This window comes from Gossypium hirsutum, chromosome A13, assembly GCF_007990345.1.
Source record: "Gossypium hirsutum isolate 1008001.06 chromosome A13, Gossypium_hirsutum_v2.1, whole genome shotgun sequence".
NCBI lineage: Eukaryota > Viridiplantae > Streptophyta > Magnoliopsida > Malvales > Malvaceae > Gossypium > Gossypium hirsutum.
Window position 1 is genome coordinate 52,213,688 of NC_053436.1, and position 26,437 is coordinate 52,240,124.

General features: G+C 34.7%; 1 protein-coding gene across 2 annotated transcripts; it reads right to left on the reverse strand.

The window, feature by feature from the left end:
* Positions 1-12,757: 12,757 nt before the first annotated feature.
* Positions 12,758-26,111, reverse strand: LOC107893787 (probable E3 ubiquitin-protein ligase ARI8). 2 transcript variants are annotated; one of them, XM_016818877.2, is made up of 15 exons: positions 25,524-26,111; positions 20,194-20,318; positions 19,667-19,769; positions 19,447-19,537; positions 18,003-18,175; positions 17,166-17,270; positions 16,942-17,030; positions 15,927-16,034; positions 15,543-15,633; positions 15,333-15,422; positions 15,081-15,128; positions 14,460-14,531; positions 13,901-14,000; positions 13,687-13,813; positions 12,758-13,478 (listed from the first exon to the last, which is right to left on the reverse strand). In XM_016818877.2, the coding sequence occupies exons 1-15, from the start codon at positions 25,710-25,712 to the stop codon at positions 13,277-13,279; spliced, it is 1,713 nt and encodes a 570-aa protein (XP_016674366.2). In that variant the 5' UTR covers positions 25,713-26,111; the 3' UTR covers positions 12,758-13,276. The 2 variants fall into 2 exon arrangements, with proteins under 2 accessions (XP_016674366.2, XP_040941956.1); XM_041086022.1 differs by lacking the exon at positions 15,081-15,128.
* Between the last annotated feature and the right edge of the window lie 326 nt (positions 26,112-26,437).

Genomic DNA, 26,437 nt, shown 5'->3' on the forward strand with positions numbered 1-26,437 from the left:
TTGTCCAAATATGGTCAGAATATTCGATTCATCAAATCCAAAAACACAGCAGGAGCATTTGTCAACCCGAATGGCATAACTAAGAATTCATAATGGTCGTATCTTGTTCTAAAAGCAGTTTTAGGCACATCTGATTCTTTCACCCGCAACTGGTAGTACCCAGACCTCAAATCGATCTTTGAAAACCATGTCACTCCTTTCAACTGATCGAAAAAGTCATCAATTCTCGGCCACGGATACTTGTTCTTGACTGTCACCTTATTCAATTGCCGATAATCCACACATAATCTCATAGAACCATCCTTCTTTTTCACAAATAATACGGGAGCACCCCAAGGCAAGAAACTCAGTCTCCCAAAGCCTTTATCTGTCAATTCTTGCAACTATGTCTTTAATTCTTTCAACTCTGTTGGTGCCATTCTATACGGAGCAATCGACATCAGAGTCGTTCCCGGTATCAGCTCAATACCAAATTCTACTTCTCTGACAAGAGGCAAACCCGGCAACTCTTCTGGAAATACATCCGTAAATTCACAAACAATCGGTACTGATTCAACTTTTGTCTCAGATTCTTTTGTATTCAATACATATGCCAAATAAGCTTCATAACCTTTTCTCAAATATCTCTGAGCCGACATCGATGTAATCACACTAAACAATGCTTCTGATTCGTTTGATTCAATCCGCAGAATTTCACCATTTTCACATTTTAATTCAATAACCTTTTGTTTACAATTCACTATATCTTTTTCTTCTCTTTAATTAGTTCTTCAGCCTTGCAAGCCCGATCAACAAGTACCAAAAATTATTTCAACTCAAGAATACCCACAAATACCTTGATGTCTTCATTAAGTCCATCTTCAAATCGTCTGCACATTTTAACCTCTGAAGGGATATATTCTCGAGCATACTTGCTCAATATAACGAACTCTCTTTCATCCTCGATAACTGTCATGTTGCCTTGCTTCAACTCGAGAAACTCTTTACGCTTCTGGTCTACAAATCTTTCGCTGATATATTTCTTCCGAAATTCTTCTTGAAAGAATTCCCAAGTCACCTTCTCTTTCGGCACCACTGAAATTAATGTCTTCCACCAATAATAAGTCGAATCCCTTAGCAATGATATAGCACATTTCAAGCACTCTTCAGGTGTACAAGATAACTCATCAAATACCCGAATAGAATTTTCAAGCCAAAATTCTGCTTTTTCAGCGTCATCATCAACATTTGCCCTGAATTCTTTGACCCCTTGCTTGCGGATTCGGTCAACCGAAGATCTATGGAATTTCATCAAATCCATACCTGAAGGAATCTGGGGTATAGGTTGAGAAATCGGGGGTGGTGGGGGAGGTTGTTGAACAGTCAGGTTCGTACGAATGAAATCTGTATACCAAGCATTCATCATCTGGAGAAAGGCTTCCCGAGCCCTTTCTCCTCCTCCTTGGCCAAAAGTAGGAGGTCGATTTTCAGTCGGCACTGCCCCTTCAGTAGGAGCTGGCACATTGCTCTCTACATGATCACCCACAGTTGGATCGGGATCCATTTACTAAAAAAATCATTTAAAAAGGTCAGGAGTCGTCACATTATCACAATATATAAATATGGCATGTTTAACAAAATTCGTACTTACACCATGTTAGTCCGAGAACCGACTAAACCTGCTCTGATACCACCAAATTTAATGGCCCCGTACCTGAGACCGTCGCCGGAGTCGAGCACGAGGTGTTAACAGACTTAATTCACTAATTAAACAGCTCAAACAATTTATTTTAGAATTTCCAGACAAGCTAGCTAACTGCGTCACAGTAGCTAAAAAATGCATATCTCGAGTTACAAAACTTGAAATCCAATTCTGTAAATTTTCTCCAAAAATATACTCATATATCTACTTACTAAATTTTTTATAGAATTTTTCGTTTGGTTAATTAGTACATTTTATTAGTTAAAGTCTCCCCTGTTTCAGGGTTCGGCTACTCTAACCCCTGTGTATTACAAATCAGATATCTCCCTGTACAGAGTTTCAATGACTATGGCGTTTGTTTCTCATAAAAATAGACTCAATAATTATTTCATAAATGTAAGGAAAAACTTCTAATTGTTTCTTTACAATTTATGGTAAACTTTTAAATTTAGAACAGGGGATTCAGAGATCGCTCTGACCCTATTCCACAAAAACTTAAATATCTCATAAAATATAATCATTTACCTGTTTATTTTCTTCCGTTTGAAAATAGACTCATAAAGCTTCGATTCCATAACTTATTCATCATTTAATTCCATTTCTATTATTTTTAGTGATTTTTCAAATTCAAGTCACTACTGCTGTCTGATTCTGTTTTGTGGCAAATTTTACCTTTCCAAGGATTTTCATGGTTTAGGTAAGACATACAGCATACATGTTATCATATATAAACTTGATTAGCCATTCCAATAGCTAATCATTATCAAACATTTCTATCCATGGGCCATATCGTAAGATTATACACACAAAATTATTGGAATGTTATACATGCCATATTTCCAAAAATTACAAGTCATTATACCGTGATTGTCCAGTGATAGTGTGAGCGTGCCTCCCACTGTCCCGATCTCCAAATTGACTTGTCAAAACTACAAAGAATGAAAAGGAGGGAGTAAGCATAGTGCAAATAACAAATAACTTAACAAAACAATTATACCAACCAACATTAGCATAATATCACCAAAACATATATCACATTTCTATACATCATTCATCGTCTTACCATATTATTGTTGTCGTATCAAGTCTCAACCCGAGAGTTAAGTACATACCTGTCCAAAGTGCCCATTCCACAACACTTACCAATACATCACTTGCATCTTGAGTATTCTTCCTTTTCACTAGAATTTTACCCGTTGAACACATCGAAGTATAACTCAGATACATGGAAAGTTTGCACATAAGTGCGACATATGTAGCCAAGCTACCATGTAACCCGCCCATAAGCGAACTCAGACTCAACTCAACGAGCTTGGGCGTTCGTATCCATAAGTGAACTCGGACTCAACTCAACGAGCTCGGATGCCTAGTTACATCTCACGAAACTCAGACTCAACTCAATGAGCTCGGACATTCGCATCCATCAGTGAACTTAAACTCAACTCAACGAGCTCGGATGCCCAAATATCCTAGTCTATTCCTAAGGTTCAACGGGACTTTCCTCGTTCATACACCTTTACCATTCTCCTTGGAATACCAATGACGATACTTCGGTAGTCTTTCACATTTTTCACATAATTCATAAAATTTTTGCATGTTGTCCAACAATGACCACAAAGCATAGAATCGCATGATAACAATCATAATATCGTATAAATAGCATTAAATGATTTAAAATAATGGTTATATTTCAATATTTACATATGAACTTACCTCGATACAAAATGAGAATAGTCGAGCCTATTCCTCGTAAACTTTATTTTTCCCCCGATCTCGACTCGAATCTCTTTTCTCTTGATCTATAATACCAAATTAATTTATTTAATACACACATTCATCAAAACAGCCCCTAGTACAAACTTTGGCAAAATTACTATTTTGCCCCTAAACTTTCACATATTTACACTTTTTCCCCAAGGCTCGTAAATTAAACCTCATCCTATTTTCCTATGTTTTATGACATGCTGATCATTTTTCTCTTTTATAGCAACATCAAATTCACACTCTAACATGTACTTATGAATATTAGGTATTTTTACCGATTATGTCATTTTACTTGTTTTTACGAAAAATCACTTAGCAAAAGTTATTTAACACAATCTCAAACTTCATATTCTACCATAAAACATCAAAATTCATACATACCATCCATGGGTAAAATTTTAAATATAAACCCTAGCTCAAAATATTGGTAGAAATAGGTAAACCGAGCTACGAGGATTTCAAAATTGTAAAGAACATTAAAAACGGGCATAGAAATCACTTACAATCAAGGCTTAAAAGTGTTGAAATCCTAGCTATGGTGGAGAGAAAAATTTGGCAGCAACTTATGGAGAAGATGATCATTTTTGTGTTTTTTTTCTCATTTTATTTCATTTAATATCCAAATGACCAAAATGCCCTTCCTTACTAAACTTTCAAAAATTCCATCCATGTCCAATTTTTGTCCATAAACTTAGAAATTGGTCAAATTGTTATTTAAGACCTCCTAATTAATATTTCAAAGCAATTTCATACTAGAAACTTCTAGAATGCAAGTTTTGCAACTTATTCAATTTAGTCCTTAACTTCAAATTAAGCACTTTATGCATAGAATTTCTTAACGAAATTTTCACACAATCATGCAATCATATCATAGACCTCAAAATAATCATAAAATAGTTATTTCTATCTCAGATTTTTTGGTCCCGAAACCACTATTCTGATTAGGCCCTAATTCGGGTTATCACATTGAATCTCCTTGCTAGCTACTAACGCCACCTCCCTACTCCTTAAGTGGCGTCACTTAACCAGTCCTCCACCAGGCTTTTTGGTGCTATTTTTCCCCTATTTTTATTTAAAAGCCCACCTATTTGCCAACCCTGATTCTTTTAATAATTAAATTAAAATTCCTCCACCACAAAACTCGAACCCAGAACTTCTCCAACATACCTAGACACTTCAAATTCCTTAAACCCTTAAAGCCAACATGTCATTTGTCATTTTCTTGCTCACTTAAAAAATTTATGAGACCCATATCCCAAAGCCTAATTCATCTAGGCCTAAAATTTGTGGCGTTACAAGCTACGTCCTAATTGACAGCTTGTGTGAGCAGACCCACTTATGGCTCGAGAGAGAGCAATTATATTAGATATGAGATAGTAGTGGTTTCAACCACGTGTTAGCACATATTGTGCGAGATTCTTAGGTATCTGATATTATTCTAATTGTTCAACGAGTATGAAAAAGTAAAGGTTTGACAAATGCTTCGATAAGTGATGCTATGAAAATATGAAAAGGTATGAGTTGATGATGTTTAAATATACTTAGCCATATGCATGAAATTATTAATGCTTATAAGTAGTGTATATAAAAGCTATGATGTTTTGAGATGATTTGCTAAGCTATGTTGTTATTTAACTTGAAAAGGTTGTTGTTGCTTAGGCTAATTCTAAGTTATATTAGATTGTCTCAAATTGTTTTTTTTATGCTTATACGTTGAAAGGGTAAGCTTTGTTTTTGAATAACGAACTTACTAAGCATTACATCTTACATTGTGTTATTTCCTTTGTGTTTCTAGATAATCAGAAGCTCGTTCGGGTTGGAAGCTTGTCGGAGAACCATCACACTAGTAAGTTGGTAGATTTTGATGATTTTGAGTCATGGTCATAATGGAATGTATAGGTGTCTTGTTTGATCAATTTAGTTGTTATGTGTGGCTTCTGTATATGTCATTTTGGATAATTAACTAGTTAGTATGATATTATGAATATTTATGGTTTTCTGTGTAGTTGTTATCTTGATGTGGTGATGGTTAAAATGATGGAAATTAAATGATGTTTATAAATAGTCTATTATGAATTGTTGATTGGCATGGATTGAGGTAGTTTATGATGAGGTTAATGGCAAGATTTGGTAGTTTGAATGTGGTTGGTTTTAGGTCAAAGTGGTAAGATGTATGATGGATGTGAAAATGGCCCAAAATGTTGCTTGTTGTGCTTTTTTTTGGTATATAAATATCATGGAAAACGTGGTATTGAAATTGTTCAATTGGTAGTTTAAATGATGAATGAATTGATTATGTGTTTAAGCATGTTTGATTGTTGAAGTTGAGGTGCCATTTTGTCATATTGGTTGAATGGGTAGTTTTTATAATGTGTAAGCTTGAATATGCATATGTTAAGTGTGTTTTGAATGCTTGATTATAGGTACATTTGACTTGTGCAAGAGATATGAGTTTGGGTGAGAAAAATGGCTTGGAAAAGGCCTATTTTTTGTCCACACAAGAAGAGACACAAGCGTGTGTGACACACGGCCAGGCGACACGGCTGTGTGTCCCCTATAGGTTTCAAAGGGTTACAAGTCATGTTGTTACACGGCCTAGCACATGGCTTGGCACACAGGCATGGGGGGTTATTTCGAAGGGTGCACGGCCTAGCACACGGGCGTGTGGCTTGGCCGTGTGACCCAAGTCAGTGAGTTACACGGGTTCAGACAAGGGCTAGGATATCGTCGTGTGTCCTTATTTGGAATACCCACACAGCCGTGTGACCCCTGCAATTTGAAAAATTATAACTTTTTCTGAAAAATTTCATATGTTTCTAATTTAGTATCCATTCATTTGTAACGTCTTTTTAGGGCCTCGAGGGCTCGTAAAAGGGATCGTATATATCATTTTGGTTGATATACTATGATTTATGTTTTGGTTTGTTTGTAATATTAAAATGTTCGCTATATGATGTTATACTTTGGTAATACTGTGTAGCCCTAATCCGGTGTCGGATACGGGGTAGAGGTGTTACAATGTTTTTTTTTTTCACAACTTTTTTTCTAATAAAATCAAAAGGATAGATACGAACCTAATTCAAGATGTTGAGCTCTAGTACCAAATGATGCAATTTCTCGAACCCTAGTCAAACATCGAAAATATGCCGATGACACCCGAACTTGTAAGTTTGGAAAATTGCTCAAATTGGAATGATCGTCTTGAAAAGGAAATTAATGGATGGAACCTCGACCCGTAGTAGTTGCAGCAAAGGAACCGTAGCTATATTAAAACTTCAACCCGCTTAACTAGCAAACCTACTAGAACCTCAGTATAAAGAAGTCACCACACTCTGTGATGGGAAATAAAGTGATAAGACAATTGAACGCCAAAAACTTGAAAAGTTTGATAAGTTCAGTTTAGTTCAATGAAGAACCAAAGAATAAATTCATTGGTTAAAATTTTTGTAACCTCACAAATGTTCATTTGCAAGCTTTAGATAGACCCTAGGATGAATATTGTGGATTCATGTATGGCCGAATAGTCATGTTTTTTTTTCCTTAGGACCGTTCATGCATTCTTTACTAAGAAGAAAACTTCGTGTTCCATGAATGTTAAACCTTTAATTCTTCTCCATCCTTCCTTGGTCGAATGTCAAATGCATGGGTCAGACATATTTATTAAACACGCCATAATGAGCTTATTGTTAATGAATTTAAAACATGAATCTTTGAAGTACATCCTCCCATTTTGGTGCATGCATATGGTCATTCAATGGCTGAATTTATGAGGCACATTCCCCTCGAGTTGTTCATGAATTCAACCATGCATAAAGGGAGATGACCAGCCACAATGCTCCCCCCTCAAGCCATTGTCCATGCACCTCCATAATTTCCATGAATCCTTCCCCATTAAGATAAGCATGAATACATGTATTTAGCCCTTTCACATGAATAGTCATATACACCACATTAAAGGCTTGTTCTTGAAGATTCTAAAAGGATCCTTTGTACATGAATTCGGCTAGATTGAAGAGCAATTCATGATCCACCCAGATAGTCACTTGCACATATATAAATATCCCTCAATCCTTTGCAAAATTCACTCTCAAATTCAACTAAGACCCTTAAGTATAACTAGACTCTAGACTCACATGCATAAAATAGATATAAACATCTATGGACACACACACACACACACACACATATTCAACACTCTTGAACAAATGGCACAATCAAAGCTTTATGTGGTAATTAGCATATGCATATATACATATATAACATGTGATAGAAAACAACAAAATATTATGAACATACACTCCATACGCATACAACAAACTCACATGACATAAACATAGCACATAATTTAAACACATATTTTAGGACACAATTAAAATGCAACAATTAGACATAATTAAACACAATATGTAATATGTAATAGAACAAAACATAATATTTTACAACATATTACAATGAAACAACCATGTTTAAGTCACATTAAAAACCAAGTAATAACAAGACATAGGATAAATAAAAGTTGTGGAATTCAACACAAATTTAAAGTGCATAATTAGGCCTCAACGTCCACATGCAAGAATTGCTTGGTTTGAACGATTTCATCTTGTACTTAGGCCATTCGAGGTTGGGCCAATTTTTATTCCTTTTTGTCAATTCACATGATGTGACCAGAATCACATCAGGCCCTTTAACCTCCTCCAATTTCTTCCATTTTTCTAATAATTTCTTATTTTCAATTAAAGCTTATTTTATAAATTATTTTTAAATCTAATCTCATTTTAAAAATACATTTTAAGGAAATTAATTCCTAGACACCTTGTAACATCCCGAGATAGGGTCTGAAAGTTTATGGCTCACAAGTATGAGTTCACAAGTAGTAGGGTGAATAGAAGTCTGCCAGAAGACTTACAGAAAGGAGTTAGCCAGTGATTCAATGAAAAGCGAACGCCAAAAGTTGTGGTAAGCAGGGCTTACCAGTTGGGTGGACGCCCAGGTATTCACCATTATAAGTAGATTCATACTTGAATTAGGAAGTTGACTTATATTCTACTTAGGGTACTACTAATTCATGTAACTTGTTTTCCTAAGACAAGTAGGGTATCTTAAGAATGCCAAAACGCCTAGTGTATATAAATTAAGACCTTCTCATAGAGAATTCACTAATAGATTATTTTGTTGTCAAGTCTCTGCTTAGGAACCGAGTTAATAGGAACCAAGTTAAGTCTTCAACTTGTTAGGGTTTTGTCCAGGAAACTAGTTTCGTTCATATGTTTGAATTGAATGTGTTCTATTTTTTCTATGTGTATGTGTATGTATGTTATGAACCAGCCAGATCATCTACCAGAAGGATAAAATAAAAGAAAAACTTGTTTAAAATTCTTAACAAATCGGTGAGTGTTCAAGGATCGTCACTCGTATGTGCGAACTATTATGTAATTCAGGAGCTTAGGGTTTTTAAACTAAGTTCCAAGAGTAAGCTTTTCTAGAAAATTTGTTTTATGCGTGCTCCTACATGAGCCTAATGTTTTGAAGATATGTTTTTAAGGCATGTTTTTATGAACAATTTTTTTTTTGGCGAGCTCTATGGGATCAAGTATTTTATGCGAGCTCTATGTTTTTAAATGTTTTGACACGATAAACATCGACAAATGTTGGATATAATGGCATACCATAGGATTGTAGCTAACGCGTTAAGTATCCCGCCTGGGGAGTACATTCGCAAGAATGAAACTCCGAAGTTGTAATTAGTTTCTTATCATTCAATGAGCGTCTTGTATTTCATAAAAATTGGGGGCAATGTAATCCTTACGTAAAGGCCACTCTCAAGTTTTGTGATTTGGGCATTGAGGACTTGAAACATTTGGAGAGATAAGGGAATGTCGGGCTATGCTCCATTCATCGAGACATGTAGGTGTGATGGAGAGTGTTTAGCTTAATGCTACACCTATGGGACATGTTAAGGACTTGATCACATTATGTGAATATTCGAATAGAAGGGCTCGTGAGTGGACCAATGATCCATTTTTATTTGCAAATATGATCCGTTTTGGACTACTATGGAAGAATGATTGGGCCTATTGTGTGAAGCCCAATACTAATATGAAACATTACTTTGGATTAACTATTTAGGCCCTATCACTTAGCCATCTAGTTTTTCGGTTCAAGGCTTCATTGGTTTAATTTACGATCTTCCTTTAATAATTAGGTGTCAAGTGTGTCTTCAATTTATGTTTTGCGTCATATTTAGTTTCCACAACTTTTGTGTGTTGTAAACTCTCAATTATATAGATTTTTCTAGTAATTTATGGCACCTTTTAACTTAAAGATAATGTTAATCCTAAGTGTTTATTAGTTATTTGGGTGAACTTTGTTCATATTACGATAATGGTCATGATTTAATAAAGTATGCAATTTTATGTTTTTATGTATTAATTTTATGAATAATTTAATTAATTCATGCTACATATTAATTTCCTCTATTCACATGTTGCAATGAGGCCATGGAGTTGATAATTTAGGAAGCTTATTTTTATCCTGCATGGGCATGAGACTTATTCTACCTAGTTGGATGGAAAAGGCATGCAATTAGGGTCGTGAAAAGGTCACCTTGATCTAGTTAAAATGATTAAATTAAAGGACAACTCTAACAACTAAATGGGTCAAAAAACTATCCAAACAAATGGGGAAGAAGCCCAATTCGACAGGGGCATTTAACTAGCCCAAAATTAGCTTTTGGAGGAATTTTTCAGAGGCCTTATACTTGCAAAATAATTAAAATTCAGCTCTTAACAATCACTCATGAAATTGTCCATCACCTTGCTTGATTCAAGCATGATTTCATGCATGAATCAAGCAACCAACAACCTATCCTCTTCATAATTCATGGTCAACAAAGCAAAGGAGCCTATCAAGGGATCCCTCAAGCTATTTTTATCAAACACTCATGTCACCCCTCTACTATAAATAACAACCCTCACTTTCCACCCCTCATTCTTCGTAATGGATCGCAATGAGCCCTGCCGAGCGATATAGAAAATCTAAAGAATTTAGGTAAAGAACATCGCAAGGTAGTTGTTTTACAGAGTGGTAAGACTTTAGAACCCAAGGAAGCAGTAGTTGAGGATGAACCTATTGAGAAGGAGGAAAGTCAACCAACAGTTAAAATTCCTACACCAAAAGAGCCAGATTTACAAAGTCTAATGAGGTAAAATCTAAACTAGTGAATTCTGATAAGCTAACACCTTCCTTAGATACAGATTTATCTCCTCAAAAAAGTTGTCCAGCCTAACCCAAAGTTCCATCACCTCCATAACCTCAAAGATTCCAACAACATAAGCAGAATCAAGAGGTAAAATTCAAGAAGTTTTTGGACATTCTAAAGCTACTTCACATCAGTATACCATTGGTGAAGGCTTTAGAACAAATGTCGAACTATGTCAAGTTCATGAAGGACATTCTATCCAAGAAGAAGAGACTCAATGAGTAGGAGATTGTAACACTAACAAAGGAGAGCTGTGCGTTCTTACAGAACAAACTACCTCTGAAAATGAAAGACCCTTAAAACTTTACTATACCCTGTAATATTGGAGAGTCTTACTATAGTAAAGCCTTATGTGATCTTGGAGCCAGCATCAACTTGATGCCAAAATATATTTTCAATATGTTGGGAATAAGTGAAGTAAGACCCACGATTGTAACACTTCAACTGGCAGATCAATCTTTAGCATACCCAGAAGGAAAGATCGAGAATATTCTGGTACGTGTAGATAAGTTTATTTTTCCTTCTTATTTCATTGACTTAGATTCTAAAGTAGATAAGGAAGTGTCGATCATCCTGGGGAGACCTTTCCTAGTCACGGGAAGAACATTAATGGATGTGTAAAAAGGTGAACTTACCATGAAAGTTCAAGATGATTAGGTAACAGATGAAGTTCCCGATCTGACGGATTAGTGATGGAGGAGCTAGAAACCTTAGTTTCTAGGGAATGGAAGAATAATTTTGTAGAGTCTGGAAAACACCTTAGGGTCTAAGCCATAGGAATATGAAAAAGGTAATGAAAGTATGGCTTTGATGAAAGCCAATCCGAGGAACTATGTTCAACCAACATGGTTTGAACCATTAGAGTTGGAAGGTCGGGAATTTCAACAACTGATGTTGTCAATCGAAGAACCAGTAAAACTCGAACTTAAGGTACTTACTTCTCATTTGAAATACGTTTATTTGGGTAACAATTCTACTTTATGCCTTGCTAGGCCATTATTTGTTTGCAATTTCAACCAATAATAGACTCACATCATATAAACTTTTAAAAATATATATTTTTATTTGTTTTGTACTTTTAACTTATCTCTATTTTTTTTTCAAGAATGCTTGAAATTTGCCCTTTCAAGGTCGAGACATTGGCAATTAATTTTATTTTCAAACTTCACCCCTGCTTGCTCAACTTGATAGGATTGAAAAAATTCTTCCATCAATTAAAACCAATGTTTTGGATTTCAAAATTAGACCGAATTGGTCAGTCAGACTGGCTCAACTAGGAATCAATTATGGTACTACTTTGGAGATGGGGATTGAACCGACTGATTTGCAGAGCTTAAAAACCAAGTTGAACTAATTTTCTCTATTTTAATTTTTAAATTTTTTATGATTTTTTAATAATTTATTTGTTCAAATTGAACGAACCAATTAAATCAGGAATTGGCAGCCTATCTGGTTCAACCATCAATCTAGTTCTAGAAACCAGATTAAGGGTTGAACTAACTGAGATGTAAACATAGAAAAGAAGTGTAGTTGAGGTATCACTCGTGACCAAAAAAATATCTAAGTACCAATATAAAAAAAAATAGGTACCAATCCATGGGTTAAACTTCTTTTTAAGTAGACTTAATGATTTAACTAACAAAGGTACAACTTGGCGGTAAAAGTGATTAGGTATCACTTGTGATAAAAGAAAAACTAGATACCATAATGAGAAAAAAAAAATAATAATTTAGATACCAATTTATGGATTAAACCAATTAGTTTTTTATTTTCTTTAAAAATATATATAATAGCTCTTCGTATAATTTTTATATATTTTTTAGAATTTTTATACCTTCTTATATTCTTCCAATTTTATATTTCTTTTATAACTTTAATCATTTGCATCATGCCAAAACTAACCCAAAAAGAAAAAACCAGTTACCATTAAAGTCAAACCAATTCAGTGGAAAGAAAAAACAGTACATTTGGTTCCTTCCAAATTTAAAAGACAGGAAGATCAAGCTTTTTAAACCCTTGCAAAACTATAGGTTCAACGCGAGCTTGAAATCTGGTGGTCAAAAAAGATGCTCCAACAATTTATTTATCTGCAATGCAGCTGAAACCCTGCCACTTCCAACTAAGACTATTATTTGGCGTAAATTATAACAGTAGAAATTACATATGAATACATTGGGAAGACAGATGTTACATGTAGCAAGTCTGGTACAACGTACGGTTGGACAGAGAGAACTATATACAAGGCAACAATATAAACATACAGCGAACTCTTCCTCCAAACAGCAGTTTCTCAATGCTGCTCTGCTGTGCTGGCTTGTATCATGTTAAAGAGGTGGAAAGGGCAATGAGAAACCCCCTTTTCCCTCCCGGGAAACCCCCTTTTCCCTCCCTTTTGGCAATGTCCAAAGACCTATGCCATGGCAACTGGACATCGACATTTCAAGCTGCAAAGTTGATGTCTATCCATCCAGGCAAATAAATCCGGTGTAGGTAATGAAAATTTATCGATCCTGCTGGCAAATTCGGCAAAAGCTGGCAAGCAGTTCCATGGAAAAGGTACATATTCCCAAAGATCAGTGGCCAGAATCATCAATATTTCTGTTAGAGCCACTGGATCTGGGGGTTGAACCTTTTCCTTTCCCAGTTCTTCCCCTACTGCTACCACTTCCCAAGCTCTTTGAGCTCCCCATGCGGCTGCAAGCTCCACGAGAGTTCACATCTGATAGACCATTTTCTAGAGCTCGAACTAAATTCTCAAAGAAATTTCGTGTCACACTGTTCTCACAAATTTCATAGTAATTAGTTAGATAAAAGATGGCATCCGAATTCTCTCAAAATGCAACGGATAAGATGAAATACTCCTCTATAAAGTTCAATAAAAAGATAACGCTCTCTTTCCAACATGGTAACTTCTTTCCACAAAAAGGTTTTGGACGCACAATTCCTTGATAAAAATTCATGTTATGATCTAAATGAAAATTACCTAGTCAATCCAGCAAGTTTTGAGCGAAACTCATTAAAATCCTTTAACTGCTCCTCTGCATTGAGGTAAACCTGAAGCTCCTTCTCGGCACATTGATGAAGTCTTTCTAACCCAGACTCAGCCTCACCTGCAAGACATACAGGGAATTAGTGCAAAGTGAGCAGGAATATAAAGCCATAGCTTATATTATAGCTTATAGATGGAGACACATTACCTTGTAGGTATTCAAAGAAGTGCCTTTTAGCATGTTCATTTTCTGGTAAATAATATCCATATGCATATGTCCATTTTAGGACTCTCCTACATTCTATTATCTACACAAGTGGAGCACCAACAATGAGCTAAAGCAGTATGTACAGAGGTGGACCGTTTAAAGGGCCTAGGGGGGCCTTAGCCCCTCCAAAATTTTAGGAAATTATGATTTTTCACTGGAAATTTTTAGAAAGTTTTAATTAGGCCCCCAATAATTTTTGGAAAATTTCATTTCTCCCTTGAAGTTTTTAAAAAAATTTAATTAGACACCCTCAAATTTTTGAAAATTTTCATAATAATTTCTAATTTTTTTGAAAATTTTAATTAAGCTCACTTAAAATATTTGAAAATTCTCATTAATCTCACAAAAATTTTAAAATTTTTAATTAGACCCCACTTTTTTTTTTTAAATTCTCAATGAACTCCTAAATTTTTTTAAAATTTTACTAGCCCTCAGAATTTAATCCCAAGACCAGCCACTGAGTATGTAGCTAGTGCTGTAAGCAAATTTTGAAATATACCTGTAGCCATGCCTCAGTGATGAATTTCAGCTGTGATTCAGGTTGGCACTGTGTCTCGCTCAGCTTCTCCAGCTACAATTACATTGTAGTCGTCAGCAGTTCCATAGTAAAAATGATAAAAATCAGTCTGATGCAAGATAAACACTATCAAGAGGGAACAGAACTATTTATCCTACTTCTCCCTTGTCTTCTTCCCTCTCTTCATTTTATTATTAGTAAATTTTACACTGCAATATTTTTATATTTTTGGCAGGGGAGATTTAAACACTGGGGGCAGGGTAGGTGAAACGATGGAGAAGCCGGTGACAAGGACATGACTGTACTGAATGGGCAAGAATGTCTGACCAAGTGCTCTAAAGTAATGTTCCATTGGTTACACAAATCTTGACATTTTAAAACTTAATAATATGTGCTTTGCAGATTCAAAAGATAAACTCAGATGAAAAGCATATGTAAATGTCGTGCAAAGCAACATATTAAAACCATTGGTGATGGACCATAAACTTATCCAGTGTTTTTAATAGTCTTCAAACATGACATCCACAAGAAATGGTACAAAAATAATTGAACAGACCAGCAACAACAAACAGAAAATTTGTAATTTTAAGAAATTTGGCTTACATGCACAGACTGCATTTGCTGTAGATCAGCCAGTGCCTTTTGCCTAGACTGCATGAAGCCAAGAAAAGTTTTAACAAGAAACATGTTTTCTCATTTAAGAAAATATTAGCATAACATCCAGAAAAAATTCCCAGAAAATAAATTTAAGCAGTTAAAAGAAAGGTGCCAATAATGTATTTCATGCATTCAAGCTTATATTTGTAATCTGCATCATGTCAAACTTCAATACAAATTCCACAAACTAATACATACTGATTGGTTGGTTGCCCATCGTTCATAATAGTGAGTATACTTCTCTACAGATAATTTAGCCATCTCTCTTCGTTTCTCCTCCTCATCAAACTGAAAATAAATAGTATTGATCAGAAAGGCATAAAAGTGGGCAGTTAAATCATGATGCACAATGAAAAAAGACAAGCACTGGGAAATCCTGACAGCAAGAATAAAGAATTAATTTCATACTGTCCCCTCCTTTTTTGCTGTCTCGTAACGGTTGCAAGCATAATATCCACCAGTTACCTCACCATGCTCTGACCATGCACCAAGGCAAAGCCTGCATACATATGTGATCAACTGACAGACTTTTATGCAAAAAGGAGAAAACAAAACAGTTGGTATGTAGCAAGAGAAAAAAAATCAGTTTGTTTTTGGTACAAGATCTTTTAGTACAGCCTTCATTAAGGAAAAATATCTCTTGTTCAGAAGATAATATAGCTAAAGGAAGTAGGAAAGAGTAGCAGAATTACTTATATTTTTTTCATTAAAAAAGACAGCCAAAAAGGTAGTGAGGACAGACTTCAATCAAAATACAAGCAGCGCATATGTAAGCAAAAATATAAAGCTCACCAGCAAAATTCAAATCTACAAGGTGGTGTGCATGTCATATGCATACATCCATGGTTCTTCTCAATTGGGCGCTTGCATTTTGGACAAGGCTTGGAATTAGCCAATATCCTGAAGATTAAAATAGGCATATCGATTGATAACCAGGACATTATGAAAACATAACATGGTATAATATATAATGCAGAACAACCATTTAGTAATTGGACAATCAGAAACAAGCACATTGGTGTAAGGGGAAAGAGAAAAGGAAACTTCATTTTAAGGAAGAAAATTTCAAAGGAGACATTTATTTTGTTCACTTTAAAGAGGAAAGTTAAATGATAGGTAATTTAGAATATAAATTTGATATATCAGATGTGTCACTTGAACTTGGATGTGTCGTATACAAATGTGTCCAATACAAATATGTTCAACTTTTTTATAAATTTTTCCATGTATTCGAAGTTTCTTTGGCAAGTCATATCCTCATACCCATGTCCAAATATGCATCAGAACCTATGTCATATACTGATACTTCAAGAAAAGTTAAGAGCTGGAGTAACATAGCATATTAGTATAGACATATAGATTGGGGATATTTATTACACAACTGCATTTAGTAGCAAAAATAGTTAAATGCATAAAGGAAAATGAGAATCTATAACTATAAACATTTCCATGTCCACAACCCTCTAATGTATCAACTGAGCCCCAATAACACCCCTTACCCCAACCCAAGAATCCCTTTCTCTTATTTTTTCTGATACTCACTTGTGGTTGTAAGGAATGAATTCAGGCAAAGCTTTCCCAAATGCCCTAGTGGGAATATCCAAAACAAGTAGTATTCAAATAAGAAAGCATTCTACAAGCATACTGTTTACTTTTCGAGATAAGAGCCCCTCGCATTCAAGATCAGCATGGTAAGGAGCAAAGAAAGTTTATTCTTTTACACCAAATTAACAACCCTGCTATTTGGTCTGAATTAAACAACCTCATGCAGTACAATGAATCTAGCTACTATAATCCTGTTCCATACCAATTCATATTTTCAGATTCTGCACTGTTTTTCAGTATCCACTTGGCTACAGTGTCACAATCAACAGGACGGTGAGCTTCCTCAGTGCACTGCAAAGTCAAATTCACATTAACGGTCAATTATTCATGTTTGCTATTTCAAAAATGAAAGAAGAATGAAGCAGAAAGCAATATGCATGAATTGTTAAAAGTACTCCAACCAGAAACAGCACCAGAGGTTCTTACATTCCAACAAAAGCTATATGAGCAGCGACAGGTTACATCATAATTTCCACTGCCAAAAATAAAGTCCACAGCATAATCACACCCAGGTGCAGGACACCATTTTGTCTGCAGTAAGACATAAAAGTACTGAAAACGTTTACAGTACCAAGGAGGTGAACACTAAATAATGAAAAAAGTTATATCTATTCTTAGTGATTTCAGTGCATCATCATCATCATAATAATAATAATAAAGCTGAAAAAGAACATATCAATCAATAGATTCATGCCTATAATCCATGACAAGCTTCAGGAAACCCCACTTGTGAAGCTACAATTGAGAGAAATATTAGCAATATTTTCTTACACCCTTAACAAAGACACAAATACGGAAGAAATAGTTCACAAAACTCCTAACTTTTAGTCAAAAGTATATTTCAAACATTAAAAGAAAAAAAAAAACACATTCTCAGAGAAGAAAGAATCGCAAAAAATCAGTAAGGTGGATGACAATTGTTTATACATGCATAAATATAAAAGCTAGAGCAGAGAAAAGATAATGTGGTTAATATCTTTTTTATGCAAAACTGCGAAAGGGGACAACCAATTTTCAATAAATCACCCAATTACTAACCGTAAGGCACTGGAAAATACAATCTAGAATCTTACAATTCCACTAGAAATGCAGTTGCACTTCATCCTTCAACCCAAAATACATATATTAAAATAAATATTAAAAATATATTTATATATTTAAGGATGCAATTCTGAGAAATCCTTTTGCAAATTTCAAGTGAACAAAAAGTAAATGCACACATCAAATAACAATAGTCCAATTACTCTATATTTTAAGTATTACCTTCCTATTGTCTTCAACATAAGATCTAATGAAATAACGAGAGTACTTCTCTTGGTCTTCATCAGAAGCCAATGCACTTATCATATCTTGACCAACTGCAGCGACACAGGATGGATCAGGACATCGCAACATCAAACATCCAGGACCATCACTAATGGCTGTGCTTATATAGCCTAAACAAATAAAAAATTATATATATCACAACTATACAAGATATTCCACAAGCAATCAAATATGGAAAGGCTGGTAAACACACAAAAGTTCAAATATTTGTAAATAACTCTCAGACAGGAAAAAAATCATTAAGGCATAAACCATTTCCTTAACCATATTAAAAATAAAGCTAGAATAGTTAATAACCTGGTGTACCAATGAGCTTAAAAACAGATACAACTAAAGTATAATGTACATAATCATGTAAAACGAATTTATACATGTACAAGGCCATTACAACTGCTAGGAGTATTCCTCAATGTGGACTATTCATCATAATCAGGGTAAATAGGACAAACCAAGAACCATATCCTTAGACAATAAGCCCTTTTCCCCTTTCCAGACAGCTTAGACATGTGAACCCAATGCATTTTTGACAAAAAACTTCCCAAATCTAACCAATAGCTTTAAATATAACTCTGAAACTGAAAATTAAAAGGGCAGGGTCCAGTGGAGCATAAACCTATATAACAGCATTAATAATAGAACATAATTTCTACATAGTGACAGAGAATTGTTGATCTTGCTTATATCAACTTTCTAAAAATTTCATTAGCCATGTATAGAAGCTAATTGATGGTTACAACATTAATGATGAGCCTCTTTAAAGTATACTGGTAATCTCTTGTAAAAGTTTTCTTATATTTCTTTCTTAAAAATATTTTTAGCAGTTCCTAATGCAAATTATCAAATTTTATTCCACTAGGGAAAAAGAAGTAAACTAAATTATACAGCTGAAAAAGATAAATAAAGCCTTCTTTTCTTCCAGAACCTAGAAGTAGATGCCTTGCCTGAACTCACAAGATCTTTTCCTAAATTTTATGATTCTGATTTTAGAACAAAAATCATTAAAAACAAATTAAAATGAGGGGAGAGGACTAGGAAAAGACTGTAAATCAGTGGTCCCTAAGATAATTAAACGTTTCACTTCCAAGAAATAATCCTTTCCTTTATCAACCAAGCATGCCATTGCTAGTACCATCTGGTGATGTAGCTCTGGCCTTAGGTATGTTGGCAGGACAAGGCAATCAGTCCAGTTTAGAAACCAAAACAAGTAAAAATTCAGATTATACACAACAAAGGCATGTTCTTGGTTGCCACAAAACAAAATTAAAAACAAACAGTCAAAAGATTTAACACACTAAGAATAACAGACATTAATATCAAAAAAATGTTGAACTTTTAAGTACCATGATATGAAAATATAAGGTGTGGCTGTAGCACAACAGACCTGACCAGCAAGAGTTACAAAAAGGATGACCACATGCAGCAGCACGAAGCAGATCATATGGATAGGTTTCAAAACATATCCCACAAATCATCTGCCAAAATACAAGATGTGAAGAAAAATGAAAGACGTAAGCTGTCAAATAGCACATAACAAATAAGCACTGGAACTCCTAGCTCATAAAATAAAAGTCGAAACTCCCAATTGAGAATGCATCACTTACTTCACCATCCGGGAATGGGACTACAGGCTTCTCCAATAAGCCAACAGATCTGCGAACCTTTTCCTCATCTGCAAACCATTCATCATGTACTTTACTGACATTCCTGTAAATCCAAAGTAAACATAAACCTCAAGACACACAAATCTATCATCATTAAGAGATAGTAAAACATATGCCTATTGAACAAAACAATGAAAGGCAAAATGCTAATCTTCACTCTGCATTTACATACCACAGTTAAGTTCCATTAAAAGTAGGATTATCATCCTATACAATGGCATTTAAATCCACAAACAGGGTTAAAAAAATGCCGCATGTTCCACATATTTATCTTTTATGTTTTTTAAATACCAACTTAGAACATGTTTTAACCTCACTTGTTGAGTTATAAAAAAAACTTCATTGCTAATGTACCTGATGTTAATCCTTAAAGAAAATTTTCAACAAGTGAATCTGTACAAATTTGGAAGGAAAAAAAGTAAAGAGATTATCGAATAATAGAAATTATACCAATAATGATCACTCACCAACTATAATAGCGTAGTAGGATTCCTGCTTCAACCTTTGAGATGGAAAGCACAGTAGATATCCTTGTGATGTCATCCTCTTGACGCTGACGAATATCTACTTCACTCAAAATGGTATAATTTTGCTAAGAAAAGAAGAGACAAATGTTTAGGATAAACAGCTTTAAAAAATTTTAATTGTTTAACAGAACAGCAGCTTAAAATACACAAACTTTTGTGTACAAAAAGATGAAAAATATTATAAGCCCGTAGGGGAAACCACAGTATCAAAATTCAGTCCTATGGCAAAAGAACTAAATGCATGCAGTGCAAGTAAAAGAAAAAACTATGAAGTCTGTAAATTACATTAATTATAACATCCACAAAGAAGGTGTTTCTGTTTCAGATATTCACTGCCAAATGTCAGTCTACTCCCATTGGTGCTAACAGTAGAGCAGCACAAATACAGTTAAAGAAAAGGATCAGAGAGTGTTGAGAATCTTTTGATTATTTGATAGCATTAATTAGTATCTTTAGAGATTATAACTGATTTTTAGAGATTTTAATTAAGAGATGTTTTTCCTTAAGTTGATTCAATCTTCATGTATATATAGTTGTACATATTTCTAAGAAATACATACTTTTGAGTGAGTTTTTCCTCAATATATTAGAGTATTCATCTCTAATTTCATCATGGTATCAGTTTTTTGATCCAATGTTTTTTCCGACGCCATCGCTGTGCTCTCTGCTCCCTTCCGGTCATTCTCCTCTCGGTAGTGGTGTTTTTTGGCTAAGTATTTTGTGTTCTTTTTTTGGGTGTTCTATTCCCTAATTTTTCAAGCAGATTTTTTGGGGATATTAGTTATTTTTTCCCAACATTATGCATAAGGATGAGAAGCTCGTGATGCCAACCGATAATCCCTCGCTGCAAATTAGTCCTGTGAAGCTTGATAGAAATAATTACCTTACTTGGTCAAGGTCCTGTTTGTTGTTTGTCAAGGCTTGTGAGTTGCAGGGATATATCACCAATAAAACGACGAAACCTGAACTCACTGATTCAGCTTTTAGTCAGTGGAATTCAGCGACCTCTCTTGTTATGGAATGACTTATCAACTCTATGCAACCTAATATTTTCAAAACTTATTTTCTGTTTGATACTGCAGACAAGATTTGGAAAGTTGCTGCTCTCACCAACTCTCATGTTGGGAATGATGTGCAAATATTTGAGATTCGTAAAGGTTCATGGTACATAACAGTAGGAGCTAACAATTTCTCAATATTTTGTGAATTAAATGGGTTGTGGCAGGAACTTGATTATTATCAAGATTTTCAGGCGACTTGTACCAATGATGCCAAAAGATTTCAGACGATGGTAGAAAAGGAGCGAGTTTTTTATTTCCTAGCTGGGTTGAATACTGAGTATGATCAAATTTAGGTTCAAGTTCTTAGTAAGACTCCGTTTCCTTCTATCCATGAGGCATACTCCTATGTACAACAGAAGGAGAGTTGTGTTGTTATGCTCTATAATCATCTCTTGAGAAAGTTGACCTCATTGCTAACTAGGATGGTCCAACGGGTGGTAAGTCTGACAATGATCACTTGACGTGTGACTATTGTGCTAAGCCTCGGCATACTAAAGATTCATGCTAGAAGTTGTATGGTCGCCCACTCGAGGTCGTGGTGGAAAACGAGGGGTAATTCTTGATCTTAGGCAACAACAGAGGAAAAAGTCCACTTCTGTCTGGAGTTTTACCTCGGACGAGATTGAACATCTCTGATGCCTCTTGTCTCAAATGGACTCTACCTCGATTGCTAAGTCTAATCATGCGAAATCAAGTACTGTTTTAAATGCTCGATCTATTTTTGAATTTTGGATTATTGATTCCGGTGCAAATAGACATATGACAGGGTCAAACAAAAGTTTATTTAAATATACTACTTGTCTATCTAAAGATAGTGTGCGAATAGCCGATGGCTCCCTTACCTTTGTCTCTGGAATAAGTTCTGTTGTTTGTACTCCCAATATCACTTTATCCTCTGTCTTCTATGTCCCTAAATTTTCAGTTAACCTTTTATCTGTTAGTACTATCACTAAAACCTTAAATTGTAAACTTGAATTCTTTCCTGATCACTGTGTCTTTCAAGACCTTCAAACAGGGAGGACGATTGACCGTCGTAGATTGTGTGATGGCTTTTATCCTCTGGATCGATCATCCAACATGTCTCAAGCCTTATTTGGAGGCAATAAAGATGTCGACCGGGAGATAATTCAATGGCATAGGCAGTTATGACATCCATCATTTACTATTCTTGCCAAGATGTTTCCTACTTTGTTTTCAAGACCTCAGTTAAACTCTTTAGTTTGTAATGCCTGTGAGGCTACTAAGCATGCATGAAACAGTTCTCCTTACGTAATAATAGTATTGTTCCTTCTGAGATTATTCATTCGAATGTTTGGGGCCATACTCACCTTACTTCTCTATCTGGTAATCATTGGTTTGTCACATTTATTGACTGTTCACTGTTAGGTGAGTCTTCTTTACCTAAGTTTGCTACTAATCTAGAACTACCAATAGCCCAGCGAAAAGGTGTTAGAACTTGCACTTTACATCTTATCTCTAACTTTTTATCTTATGATTCCTTATCCCCATCCTATAAAGTTTTTGCTTTGTCTTTGTTTTCTATGTCTGTTCCACATGATTTGAGAGATGTTATCACTGATCCAAGATGGAAGAAGACTATGATTGAATAAATGAAGGTTTTAACAAAAAATGAGACGTGGGAACTGGTTAATCCTTCTGAGGGGCAGCAATGGTTTGCTGCAAATGGGTGTTTACTATCAAGTATAAGGCTAATGCTTAAATTGAAAGACTCAAAGCCAAATTAGTAGCGCAAGGATTTACTCAAACATATGAAGTAGATTATTAAGAAACATTTGCTCCAGTTGTAAATTGAACACAATTAGGATCCTTTTATCATGTGCAACAAATCTCGATTGGGGCTTACAACAGCTTGATGTAAAGAAGCTTTCTTACATGGAGACCTGGAAGAAGTGTATATGAGAGTTCCTCTAGGATTCGAGAATAAAGATACTCAAGCGAAGGTATGTAGACTGAAAAAGGCCCTATATGGACTAAAGCAATCTAATAGAGTCTGGTTTTACAAATTTAATAAGGTCATGGTGTCGTTTGGCTATTGACAAAGTAATGCTGATCATACCCTCTCTATAAAACATTACAAGGGTAAGATGACTCTCCTTAAAGTTTAAATTGATGACATAATTATAACAAAAGATAACAAGGACAAAATGGCCCAACTTAAGAAACAATTGGCTCAGGAGTTTGAAATCAAAAACTTGAGAAAGTTACAATAATTCCTCATAATAGAAGTGGTCAAATCGAAAGAGTGAATCTTTATTTCCCAAAGAAAGTATGCCTCAGTTTTTCTGACAGAAACTGACATGTTAGGTTGCAAACCAGCAGAATCACTTATTGAGAATAATCACAAGTTACAAATTGGGATCGATAAAATAGTGGATAAAGGGAGATATCAAAGACTCATCGGACGATTAATTTATCTTGCACATACTTAACCTGATATAGCCTATGCAGTTAGTTTGGTAAGCCAATTTATGCATAATCCTTGCAAAACTCATATGCAGGCAGTATTACAAATTTTGTGCTATTTGAAGTCTGCATCGGGCAAAGGTATTCTCTTCTCCAAAAATAGTCGTCTCAAGATAGAAGTATTTACAAACACAAATTGGGCTGGCTCTCTTGATGACAGAAGGTCTACAACGGGTTATTTTACTCTTGTGGGACGAAACTTAGTCACTTGGAGGAACAATCAAGTGCAGAGGCTGAATATAAGGCCATGGCTCAAGGTTCTTGTGAGATTTTATGGCTGCAACAGGTATTGGAAGAGCTAAAGTTGTTGAACGAGAATGGATCAACCTTGTACTGTGACAACAAAGCAGCCATCAACATAGCTCAAAATCTAGTGCAACACGATAGAACCAAGCGCATCAAAATAGATCGTCCTTTTATCAAGGAAAAAATAGCCAGTGCTGCCTTAAGTCTATCTTATTTAGCATCCGAAAAACAATTCGCAGATGTTTTTACTACAGGGCTCAGCTGTAAGACTTATCATAATCTTCTTTACAAGTTGGGCATGCGAGACATCTATGCACCAACTTGAGTAAGAGTGTTGAGAATCTTTTAATTATTTGATAGCTTTAATTAGTATATTTAAAACAACTGATTTTTAGAGATTCTAATTAAGAGATATTCTTTTCTTAAGTTGATTCAATCTTCATGTATGTATAGCTATACATATTTCTAATAAATACATACTTTTGAGTGAGTTTTTCCTCAATACATTGGAGTATTCATCTCTAATTTCATCAGAGAGTTTACTAGTTTAACAAACAAAGCAGGTAATGAGTAGCACCAAGCTGGATTTCAAATTGTATCAATAAAATAACCTTTACAAAATGGAACCCAGTATGGTTGTACTTTTTCATTATGTACTAACACTAAATTGTAAAGTGTAAACATTACCTAAGGTGCAATGAATTGTGGAAGGAAAAACAAATAGGTCCCTTTTTTCAGTAGCAATGAATATGCCACAAAGTTCTTTCCAAAAGTAAAATGATTTTGGTCTAGAGTTTGGCAGCACGATTTTGACTTAGAACTTTGATATGTTTATTCAACACCTAAAGAAACTAAAATTGAAGATGCTTGGGAAAAACAAAATCAAAATGTTTGTGAAAACAGAAAGAAATAGAAAACTTGGTAAGTTTTAGCGAACCAACGGGTCATGGAATCATTTTATTGTGCTATTTAATTTAATTTCCTTCCCATCCATTCTGTTCAGTACCAACCTTAGCACTGCACATAATCCAATGGTTCAGTATCTAGTAAAAGCTTCGAATAAATAAATCCTTTTACGGGTAAGATCAATTTTTTCCGACTTTAGGAACCAAAAAGCTTCAAAATCTTGTGTATAATCTCAAAATTTTACGGAGAAAAAAAAAGCATAATGAAAATCAAGCATATTAAGGTCGTCAATGTTAGAAAGCATTACCTCCTAAAGATAATATAATTTGTTAAAAAAAATGGCAAGAGCAATTCAATAATCACGCAGACAAAAAGAACAATTTAATTGGAATTAGAAAAGGTTCAAATTTGTACGAAATAATAATGTATATGACAAGCATTTAACTCACATCAAAAAATTACAATATAAGCCACAAAATTAGTACTGAAAAAGGAAGGCATAAGTTTTAATTTCTAAAGGAAAAAATCAAAGCAAACAAAGCGAAACCAAAGGGAAAAAAACGGAACAGATACCTGGTGACTATGAGAGACATAATCAACGGAATCATCAGAATCGTTGTCTATAAACTCGTAATCAGCGTCATCGGCATCGGAATCATCGTAAGTAGCCATGGCTCCAGCATCATCGTCGCGGCCACTGTAGAAATCGTCTTCCCCCGACTCGTTGGCATCGTGCATATCGAAATCATCCTCCGACTCCATATTCCTGCCTCCTTTCTTCCTTTCTTCCTTTCTTCTTCAAATATATATAATCAAGGGAGAAATCAAAACAAAGCAAACCCTAGCAGGAATAGCCCGGATGGTGTGAGATCAATGAAGGATGAATTAGGTTGGAGACTGAGTGGCAGAGATGTAAATAAGGGGAGAGAAAATGTGTGAAACTAGGGAGGGGAAGGAAAGGCAGAAAGGAAATGGAAATCGAAAATAAAATAGAGAAACTTTAGTAAGTTAAATTCGTTTCGGCTTTTGATGGGGGTGAACACTGGAGAATCAAGAAAAGAAAAGAAAGGTGCAATTAATTTTATTTTATATAGTTAATTATATTTAGCAAAAACACAAATTTAGTAATTTTGGATCGAAATTAAAACATGGAACTACAAAATCACATCATCACTACTATTTGGACCGAAATTTAAGGAAAACACATTGCAAATTTTTAAAGTCAAAAAGTTTTTTTTTTCTTTTTTTCGAGAAAAGGAGCATAATCTTATATTTAGGTTGAAAACTAACATTCTTTTTAATATCAAATATAAAAATCAGTTTAGCATTGTTTCTAACAGTTTTATAATATAAAAAAAATTTATTTAATAATGCTTTTATCTCAAAAGTATTTTCTGTTCCAAAAGTACATTTTAAAAGTAATATTAAATTTAAGTTTATATTTATAAATATAAAAATCTACTTCTAATAAATATTAGAGTCTTAAC